Here is an 11,946-nt window from a genome sequence, read left to right on the forward strand (position 1 = left end):
AGAAAGAAGGAAAAGGTCAAAATGGATGTCAGAGGAGACTCTGAAACTTGCTCTCCAGAATACAGAAGCTAAAGCAAATAGAAGAATTGAAGCGGTCCAAGAGCTGAACAAAAAATTTCAAAGATCAGCTAGAGAAGATAAAACCTGGTACTATAATAAAATATGCAAAGATATGGAACTAGAAAACCAAAAGGGAAGAACACGGTCAGCATTTCTCTAACTGGGGGAACTGAAGAAAAATTTCAAGCCTCAACTTTCATTATTGAAAGATTCTCTGGGCAAATTATTGAATGATGCAAAATGCTTCAAGAGAAGATGGAAGGAATACACAGAATCATTGTATCAAAAGGAAACAGTCACTGTCAGGAAGAAAGAGTCGCTGGAGAAGGATGTCATGCTGGGTAAGATGGAGGGTCAGGGAAAAAGAGGAAGACCCCAACGAGATGAATCAGCCAGGTGGCATCTTTGATGGCATCAAGTGTGGCAATGGTAGTGAGGTTGGCCCAGGATCGGACATTGTTTCATTCTACTGTGCATGAGGTCACTATGAGTCGGTTCCAACTCGATGGTACCTGACGACAACAACAACAACATAGGCGCTCTGGTAGCGTAATGGTTACAAATCAGGCTGCTAACCTCAAGGTCAGCAGTTCAAAACTACCAGCCATTCAGTGGGAGAAAGATGAGGTTTTCTGCTCCCATATAGATTTACAGCCTCGGGAACCCTGTACAAGGTCGCTATGAGTCGGAATCAACTCCACAGTACTTAACAACAACAACAATAGAGATATTATTATTAGTGTTACCAAAACAAAATAATAGAGAATATTTTCAAAATTTTTTACTCACGTACACAATTACATATGCGTCAGAAATTATGGTGCCGTCATTATATAAAAATGTGCTTTGCTCAGGATTAACAACAACAACAAAACTATCATTGAGTTGACTCTCACACATGGGAATCACATGTGTGTTGGAGTGGAACTGTTTCTCGTACTGTGTTCAATAGCAGATTCATTCAGAAGTAGATTACCATACCTTCCTTCCAAAGCATCTCTGAGTGAATTCCAACGTCCAAACTTTTGGCTAGTAATTGGGCATAGTGACCACGTACATCATCAAGCATTCCTTGTTCAGGGTTACCAAAAAAAAAACAAAAAAAAAACAAAACAAAAAAACATTGCAATTGAGACAAATCCAATGCAGAGCAACACTATTTTTTTGTTAGCAGCCAACTGCCTACCCACTGTAAAACCAGGAATCCTTTACTCAGGATTGAGCTGAGTTAAATCTGTGAGTGATTTAGGGTCTCCTTCAAGTCATTGAATGTATTGGTGACAGTGATGAATATGGTTAAAGAATTGTTGATGTTTCACTGCTTTTCAGCCTCTGGCTCACAACCCTCTCTGTGAGTTTCCTCTCTAGAACAGAACAGAGGCAGGAGGGGAGGGGGCACATGCTGCTCCTCCCTCAGGTCATTAGCAAGCCAGTGATTGCCTTTTTTGTTCTCAAGGACTGGGAGGAAGGGAGAACAATTTCACTAATGAGGAGATTTGGAGATAAGGCCCCCAGGACCAGAAGAATGTGTAAATATACCCACATCTTCTATGAACACCACCTCTCCACTGCCAGACTAGACAGGAAGCTATCTCTCATCCTAGAGAATGTGCCTTTTCTAAAACTTGACTGTCCTTGAAGTTCTCTAGCATTGTCTGTCTTCAATATCCACATCCTTAGAAGAAACTCAGCCTATATGGGGTGATTATGCTGATACAGAAACCTTTTGTAAATCCTAAAGGTAAAAGAGTAAGATGATTGTAAGTAATCATATTTGGGAGTAAACTTGGATTCTGTAGTGGTTCTCAAATTCTCCCTGAACCAGCATGCAGGGATGGCTTCATAGAACTGTGATTCTTTCTTTTGTTTACTTATCTGCTGTCTCAATCTTGAGATTTTTTTAAATAAAGGAACCTCAAAATTCTTCACTGGATCCCCAAAATTATGTTACTTGCCCTTCAATAGTCTGACGTCACAGACTAAGTATATCTCGGAGCTCACATTAGTTCTGCCTAATCAAAAACTGGAAATGTAGCTGAAAAATCTGTGTGCTTGTTAGGTTGTGTGTTTTTAAGGGGTGATTGGTTTTGTTTTTTATTTCCTCAGAATTTTTGAGCCCCCCAGGTAACTCTTGCATGATAAAATTAGGAAAAACCAGTTGCTGTCATTCATGGCAAGTCTGTGTTAGAACTGTGCTCCATGGAGATTTCAATGACTGATTTTTTAGAACTCCATCACCAGACCTTTCTTCCAAGGTATTTCTGGGTAAATTAGAATCTCCTACCTATTGATTGTGTACCGACTCCATGGCACATGACAACAACAACAACCTATTGATTGCACTCCTGGTATAATGCTGTACGATCAGCATTGAATTTTAAACCACAAGGTCAGAAATTTAAACCCACCAGCTGCTCCTCAGGAACCCTATTTGTTGGAACCACCTCGAAAGCACTTAACATCACCACTAATAAGAACAAATTGGTTTCAGTGAGCCGTCTAACCATTTGTATTCTGTAAGTACACACTACCTAAAGTTATCACCTTTTATGTCAGAACTCTCTATATATCACAATTTTCATTCACTTCTTGGTGTATTGCAAAGTCCCCAGGCAGCAGATTTGAAACTGACCTTGACTCTGCACACCCCTTGGTCTCACCCTAGAATTACAAGGACTGAGTTCCTACAGTGTTTTCTAAATGCTTCTAAACACTCATGGTTACTCTGATACCTCCCCTTATTCTCCTGGAAGGGCAGGAGGAGGCCAATGGGCTGTACTCTCACACTGATGTTTTTACAATCACCACATTAGAGAAGGCACTGAGATACAGAAAAGGACATTAGTCTCTCCAGTCTACTTGCTCCTCAATGAGATCAAGGGTCCTAGTGAAATGTTCAGCAAGGCGCTCTCTACAATACACAAATCATGATATGAGGATGTTCTCTCTCTAACATCCCTCCTCTTCTATGTCTTCCTGAGTCTTCTCATCATTCTGTTACCTGGACCACACACAACGTTCTAAGAAGGAATTATTTCAGGATGTCTGATCATATCCTGGTAATAGTAATAGCCCAAACCACAAATCAAATTAGATGCCACTGAATGAGCTGACTAGACTCCATGGTACCCCATGTATGTGGAGTACAACTGTGCTGCACAAGGTTGTCAATAGCTACATTTTCAGAATCCAATCCATAACAACCCTGTATAGGATTTATAAGCAGAAGTTGGTGGGCTTGAACCACTGACCTTGTGGTTCAAATTGACTTTGCAACCCAGTGCATTAACCCACAGCAACACAAGACAACTCTCTCTCCATCATCATGAGAACCAAAACAGAAAGTTTGCTCCATGCCTCTGCTCTGAATTCTCCATGCATTCCATTCTCCTTCTACTGCTGTTTGTGAAGATGTGCCCTTCCAACACTCATATCCTGAGATGAACGATCCTTTCATTAAAGCAGGAACTACAGTTTCAATAAATGTGCGTATGCCATATCCTTGCTTAACTGGCTTTATGAGGTGGCAGTTGTCAAGGATCCATCGCCCATAGGTCCTTAATGCAGGGGTCTGCAGAACTTGAATGATGGAATGAGAACGCCAGGTATCATTGGGTTGGATGTCATTAACGTGCTTAGCAGGGAAGTGTTAAACCCTCAGAAGCACCTTTGGAATGATCACTTTGCAAAAATGCACAGGGCCAATGTACTTAGGAGTTCAGGGACTCAAGGGATGATTCCAATACATTCCATCACCAGAAGGACATCTAGAAGGTGTAAGGAAAACTTACTAAAGGAAATAGATGTAAAATATACTGAGTTTCTAGATTTGGTCCACACATGTGTCCTAAGCTTCTTTTTTGTTGTTGCCAAAAGCTGTTGAGTCAGTTCTGATGCATAGCTACACTACATAGGGTTTCAAAAAGTGGCCAATGGGTTTGAATCACTAACCTTTTGGCTAGCAGCCCAGTGTTTATCCTACAGTGCCACATCAGGAAATGTAATTACAAGAGACAATGCATGCATTATTTTGGGGGGAAAAAAAGCTATTCTTTTTTTTCTTCATTATTTAGAGAATATTTTATTAGTTTCTATAATCCAACCCTTACGTATTTAATAAGAAAAAAACACCTTTTATTTTGTTTAAAGATCAGACAGGATCTTTATTTTGTGTCTGATAGTTCTACAGTAAATACAGTAGAGATTCATATGGCCACATCTTATAATATCCCTATGTGTAAGCAGATAACAGATGACAAATCACAGTTCCACAAAAGCAATTCTAATGGTTGTTGAAGCAATGGTTTCTAAGTGAACAGGTCTTGATGGTGTGGTGTAATCTACTTGTAAAATACAGACTAGCTAAAGAAATGGATTGATGACATTTTTGCTTACAGTAACAGTAGAAAATCTGGGATTAGAATTTCTAGCTAAGTATGAATTTAATATCATGTGCAAGAAAAATGTCTGAAAGATGATTCAAAATGGCTGCAACAGTACAGTGAAAGGAACTACCAGAGGTTCCAAGCAGTATTCACATGGGGACATGCAATGAGAGCTATCAGTACTGACATAGATGGATCTTGGCTAAAAGTAGAGAATACCAGAAAGATGTTTACCTATGCTTTCATGACTATGCAAAGGCATTCAAATGTGTGAGTTGTGACAAACTATGGACAACATTGCAGAGATTGAGTATTCTGAGACACTTATTTCTGCTCATGAGGAACCTATATATAGACTAAGAGGCAGTTTTTCCAATAGAATAAGGAACACTGAATTGTTTAAAATCAGAAAAAGGTGTGCACTAGGGTTGTATGCTTTCACTATTATTCAATCTAGATGCTGAGCAAGAATTTCTGAAGAAGAATGTGTCATCAGGATTGGAGGAAAACTCATTAACCATTTGGCAAATACATATGATACACCTTAATTTGCTGAAAGTGAAGAGAACTTAAAATACTTACTGTTGAAGATCAAATACCACAGCCTTTGACATGGGATGTACCTCATGTAAAGAAAGCAAAAATCCTCACTGGTTCAATAAATATCATCAAGATAAATGAAGAAAGGATTCAAGTTGTCAAAGACTTCATTTTGCTCAGTTAAACCATCAACACTCATGGAAGCATCAGTCAAGAAATCAATCCATGTAATGCATTAGGCTAATCTGCTGCACAAGATCTGTTGAAGTGTGCAAGAGCAAAGATGTCAGTTTGAGGGTTAAGGTGTCTCTTACCCAAGCCATGGTATTTGCAATAGCCTCATATGCATGCGAAAGTTGGAAAATGAATAAGAAAGACCTTAAGAGAATTGATGCATTTGAACTATGGTGTTAGAGGAGAATATTGAAAGTACCATGGACTACTAGGAAAACAAACAAATTAGGGTTTGAAGAAGTACAGCCAGAATGCTCTCCTTAAAAGGCAGGATGACCAGACTATGTCTATTATGCTTCAAACATATTATAGGGAGGGACCAGTCGCTGGAGAACCACATCATATTTAGTAGAGCAGAGGGCTACTGAAAGAGAAAAAGACCCCCAATGAGATGGATCAGCACAGTGACAAGAACAATGGATTTCAGCATAGTGACCAGTTAGATTGTCTCAAGACTGGGCAGTGTTTCATTCTGATGTGTCTAATGTTGCTGTGACTCAGTACTGACTCCATAGCACCTAACAACAACAAGAAGTAAATGAGGTCATCTAATCAGATTTGTAAAGGGAGCCTGCCTTAGTTGTGCAGCTTGGTTATAATTCAGAGGTCATTGGTTCAAATCCACCAGCTGTTCCACAAAGAAAGATGTGACGGTCAGCTTCCATAAAAATCCTGGAAACTTTATGAGGCAATTCTACTATGTTGGTTGGACAGGGTTGCTATTAGTTGGAATTGACTCTGCAACAATGGGTTGGATTAAGTAGTGCAAGCAGTGTAACTGAAAGGATGGACAGTTGAGTCCCCACAGAGAGGATTCAGAAGTAAGGCCTGGTGATCTCCCTCCAAACAACCAGCAATAGGAAATCCTATGGAGCACAATGCTGCATTCACATACACAGGGTCCATATAAATTGAAATTAAATAGACTGTTTATTCTGGAACAAGTTTGATGATTTATAAAGAGACTACTAGAAATGTATCCTAGATGTAACAGTCATGTGTCAGCTTACTAGCTCCACCAAAATAAAGTGTACATGTTTACTTTTCGTACTATAACACTAAAAACTATGACATATGAATTCCATTAAAAAATATTTAGTAAAGGAAACTAAGGAATTTAAATGTCTATATATTACCAGAATTAAAGGTACTAAAACAATTCATTCAATGTATCTGCTTCATTTTTCTTCAGACTTACTGACAAACAACATGAAATCAGAAAACTATACGGGTGTCCTGGAATTCCTCCTTCTGGGCCTTTCGCAGGATCCAGAAATGCAGCCCTTCCTCTTCGGGGTGTTCCTGTCCATGTACCTGATTACTGTGCTTGGGAATCTGTTCATCATCCTGGCTGTCAGCTCTGATCCTCACCTCCACATCCCCATGTACTTCTTCCTATCCATTTTATCCTTTGTGGACATGTCTTTCACCTCTACCATTGTGCCCAAGATGCTGCTGAACATCCTGACAGGGAACAAAGCCATCACTTACACAGGCTGTCTTACTCAGGGATATTTTTATCTGGTTCTTATGTGTATGGAGATTTCACTCCTGACAGTGATGGCCTATGACCGGTATGTGGCCATCTGCCTTCCTCTGCATTACACGGTCATTATGAACCCCCACCTCTGTGGCCTGCTGATTCTACTGTCCTGGGTCATTAGCATCATGAACGCCCTGCTCCACAGTCTGATGATACTGCGTCTGTCCTTCTGTACAGACCTGGAAATCCCTCACTTCTTCTGCGAACTTGCTCAGATCCTCAAGTTGGCCTGTTCTGATACCCTCATCAATAACATCCTGGTGTATTTAGTAACTGGCCTTTTGGGTTTGGGTCCTGTCTCTGGGATTATTTTCTCTTATGTTCACATCATCTCCTCTATCCTGAGAATCCCATCCACAGGTGGCAAGTATAAGGCTTTTTCTACCTGTGGGTCTCACCTGTCTGCTGTCTCCTTGTTCTATGGGACTTCTATTGGGGTCTACCTTAGCTCTGCAGCTCATCTGTCCCCCAAGACTACAGCAGTGGCCTCTGTGTTGTACACCGTGGTCACTCCCATGATGAACCCCTTTATCTACAGTCTGAGGAACAGGGACATAAAGGGAGCCTTGAAGAAAATTATTTCTGCCAAATTTTAGTTTTAGTTATTTTGTCATCTGTGTTGGACATGTGATTCTGGAAGTCAAAAGAAATGAAATACTACATACGTCAGAAAATCTGACACTTCTATAATTCAATTTTTCATCCAAGGTAATTAATAAATGTGTTATAAAGTCAAATAACCTTTTATTGATTTCTGCTTTCCTATGTTGCAATTAACCCCAAAACACACCCATTTTTATCAAGTTGATTCTGATTCAAGATGACTAAATGAGATCCAGAGGAGAACTGTTCCACAGGGTCATCCTGGCTGTAATCTCTATGGAAGCAGATCACCAGTCTTTACTCCCATGGTGCTGCTGTGTGGGCTTTAGCCTCCATCATCCTGGTTGAGTGGAAACTATATCACCCAATTATCAAGTAGCTTAACTCTATGAGTTCAGTTTCTATGTAAATACAACCTGCAGTGCCTAATTACAATCTTAATAGTGGTATTACAAACATGTCATTGGACTCAAAGTCTCTGTGTTGACAAACTCCTAGACACAAAGGAAGCTTGATGCAAAAACATATGGGTATCTCTAAGGAATGCGGGACCCACAGATGCTGTAAGGAGGGAAGGATTTTTCTCCAGAGATAATAAGGAGAGAAATTTTCACTTAGAGATAATTCCCTGAATTCAGATTCCCAATAGTCTAAATCACAGGTTGCCAAAAGAATAAATGAATCTCTGTTGGAAGAAGTACATCCAGAATGTTCTTTGGAAGCCAGGATGACCACACTTCACCTCTCATACTTGGCACATATTTTCAGGAAGGAACAGCACCTGGGGAAGAATATCATGTTTAGTAAAGTGGATGGTCAGAGAAAAAGAGGAAGATTCCCAAATGGGATGGATTGGCACAGTGGCAGCAGCAATGGGCTCAAACATAACAAGAATTATGAGGTTGGCACAGGGTTGGGCAGTGTTTCATTCTGTTGTGCATAGGGTCGCTATGAGTCAATACCAACTCTATGGCACCTAACAACCACAGCAATACATCTTCTAAACTATGAGAGAAAAATATTCTGTTTGTTAAAGCGATGCACTTGTAGTATTTCAGTTATGGTTTTGCTATTAAATGCCATTGAGTTGGTTCTGATTCACAGCGACCCTGTAAAAGATATCCAACAAGCAGTTGGTGGGTTTTGAACTGCTAGTGCTTATCTTGTGGCACAAAATAAGACATTGTTCATTGCTCTACATAGATCAACTAGATCATGTTTGTTTGTTATTGTTGTTCACTATAGTCAAGTCACTACCAAAGGATGGCACAACACATACAATGAAATGAAACACTGCTTAATCCTGTACTAGCCACACAGATTAGACCATAAGGTTTTCACTGGGTAATTTCAGGAGGGAACAGTCGCTGGAAAAGGATGTCATGCTGGGTAAGATGGAGGGTCAGAGAAAGAGAGGTAGACCCCCAACGAGATGGATCAGCCAGGTGGCGTCATTGATGGCGTCAAGTGTGGCAGCAGTAGTGAGGTTGGCCCAGGATCGGACATTGTTTCGTTCTGCTGTGCATGGGGTTGCCATGAGTCAGTTCAGACTCGATGGCTCCTAACAACAACAACAACAATTTCTAGCAAGAGTGTTTCTGTGTTGTTTGTTGTTAGCTGCCATCGAGTCAGTTCTGACTCATAGCCATGCTGTATAGAACAGAAAAAAACACTGCCCTGGCCTGTGCCATTTAATCCATCTTGTTGGCAGTATTCCTTTACTTCACTGATGCTCTATTTTACCAAGTGTGATGTCCTTCTGTATGCACTGGTCCCTCCTAGTAAGCAGTTCCAAAGTATATGAGATGAAGTCTTACAATCCTCACTTTTATGAAACATTCTGAATGTTTTGTTTCCAAGAGGGACATGTTTGTTATACCTGGTAATGTATGTTATATTCAGTGTTTTTGGCAAACAACGCAATTCAAAGGTAACAATTCTTCCATCTGCTTTATTCATTGACCAGCTTTTGCATGCATATGACACAATTCAAAATGCCATGATTTTGATCATGTAACTTACAATTCAAAGTCTTTGCTTGTTAACACATCAAAGAGGTCTTTTGAAGCAGATTTAGCAATACAATGTTCTGAGAAGTTTCTTAATCATTTTCAAATCCTGTTCATTTTCACTGTGTTTTGATCTTGTTGTATTGGTCATGGAGTGATGTTGCTGTTGTTGTTAAGTCCCTTGGGTTCAGTTTCCCCTCATAGTGAACTTGTATCAGGTTTCTGAGGCTTCTTTCAACTCTTTGTGTGAGCAGAAAGCCTCATCTTAAAATGCCATGGACTACCAGAAGAACAAACAATTTTGTGTTGCAAGATATGCAACCAGAATGCACTTTAGAAACCAGCATAGTGAGAAGTCCAATGTTTATCTTATGAAAACGATTATGATTTTAAATGTGTCTAGGTCAACCCTGGTCAGCAGTTTGAAACTGCAAGCTATTTCGTGGAAGAAAGATGAGGCTTTCTGTTCTAGTAAAGATTTACAGCCCAGAAACTCTATGCAGTGTTGCTATGAGTCAGAACAAACTCCACGGCACACCATCACTACCATACCACCACCATATAATGAAACATACACTCCTACAAGAAACCAAAAGAGACTTACAAACATGGAAGAACATACCATGAAAATGGATTTGTTGTTGTTGTTGCTAAGTGCTATTGAGTGGCTTCCGACCCATAGTGACCCTGTATAGGGTTTCTGAGGAGTGGCTAGTAAACTTGTACCACCAACATTGTGGATCACACCCACTTTTCAGTCAAGTGCATTAACAACCCATAGTGCCACACCAGAACTCCATGAACATGGATAGGAAAACTTAATATTGTTACAATGTCTATACGACCCAAACTGTTCTATAGGTGTACTACAATGCCATTCCTTCCCAACATCATTCTTGTAAAAGGTGGAAAAAATGATCACAAACATATGGAAAGGATAGTGACTTCAGCTAAGCAAAGCACTGCTTAAGAAGAACAAATTGGAGGCCTTTCACTCCCTGATCTCGAAATTTACAACGCAGTCACAGTGGTCAAAATAGTCTGTTACTGTTACAACAAAGATACAGAGATCATTGGAAGAGAATTGAGAACCCACAAGTAAACTCATCTGCATACAGGCACCTGATCTATGATAAAGGTCCAAAACCTACTAAACAGGCAAGAGATACTCTTCAACAAATGGTACTGGCCAAACTAGAAATCTGTTTGCAGCAAAATGAAACAAGAATCACATCTCACACCATATACAAAGACAAACTCAACATGGATCAAAGACTTAAATTAAAGCATAGAATTATAAAGATAATCAATGAACAAATAGGAACAGGCTTAGGGACTCCAATACATGGCATGCAAACACTATGAAACTTAACAAAAAACACACAAACAATGGAAAATAAAATAGAGGACTGGTTGTTGTTGTTGCTTAGTACCAACGAGTTGATTATGACTCATAGTGACCCTGTATAGGGTTTCTGAAGAGCGGTTAGTGAGCTTAAACCACCAACCTTGCAGTTCAAACGACCTTTGGGTTGATTTCTTATCCAACAGAGCAATACTAGAACTCCAGATATCTGGTACCTCCTAAATATTAGAAATGTGCAAGAAAATATTTCATCAAAACAGTAAAAATGGAATGCACAGACTAGAAAAAAAAGTTGCAACAACATATTCGATTTTTAATATCTAAAATGTATTTTTAAAACTACAATGCCTCTACAACAAAAAGTCAAAGAACATAATTAACATATGAAGACATGTTAATGATCATTTGCTGTTGCTATTGTTCTTGTTAATTTCTATAGAGTCAGCTCCAACCAAGAGGGACTATGTATATGATTTCCAGAGAGTGGCTGGTGAGCTTGAACTGCAGACCTTATGGTTCAAAGCAACTTTGCAGCCCAACGCATTAATGCACAGCACCAAACCAGGACTCCATTAGCCTTTTTAGAGAGATGCAAATCAAAACCAGAGTGAGATATCATCTCACAGCAGCATTAACAGACAAATTCAAAAACCATAAAACAACAAATGGTGGCAAGGTTATGGAGAGACTGGGACCCTCCTACATTGCTGGTGGAACTGTAAAATTGTACAACCATTCTGGAAAATGTGATGGTGCTTCTTCAGAAATTTGGAAATAGAAATACTTTATGACCCAGCAATCCTGTCTACTTTGTATATCTCCACAAGAAATATGAGACATGATACAAATAGCTATTCACACATTGATCAATGTTCAACACAGCACTATTCACAACAGCAAAAAGATGGAAACAACCTAAGGGCCCATTAATTGAAGGAAGGATAAACAAACTTTGGATATGCACATAATGGAATACTATGCAAAGTTTAAGAATAATGATGAATCTGTAAAACAACTCATAACATGGAGGTGCCTGAAGGACATTAGGGTGAGTGAAACCAGTCAATCACAAAAGGACAAATATTGTATTTCTTGAAACTTAAACTAACTTTAGAAAAGTTTTTCATATTAACTGAAACATTCTTTGATGGTTGCAAGGGATGGGAAGGACAGGAGTACATAATTCACTGACTAGAGGGTTGTTGT

The 11,946-nt window shown here is 39.5% G+C and overlaps 1 protein-coding gene across 1 annotated transcript; it reads left to right on the forward strand.

Annotated features, from left to right (window-relative positions):
• Positions 1-6,428: 6,428 nt before the first annotated feature.
• On the forward strand, positions 6,429-7,358 carry LOC102828270 (olfactory receptor 7G3-like). The gene has a single exon (XM_006877409.1). It carries the CDS (start codon positions 6,429-6,431, stop codon positions 7,356-7,358), a length of 930 nt encoding a protein of 309 aa, XP_006877471.1.
• The last annotated feature ends 4,588 nt before the right edge of the window (positions 7,359-11,946 follow it).

This window comes from Chrysochloris asiatica, unplaced genomic scaffold (genome assembly GCF_000296735.1).
Source record: "Chrysochloris asiatica unplaced genomic scaffold, ChrAsi1.0 scaffold00493, whole genome shotgun sequence".
Lineage (NCBI taxonomy): Eukaryota > Metazoa > Chordata > Mammalia > Afrosoricida > Chrysochloridae > Chrysochloris > Chrysochloris asiatica.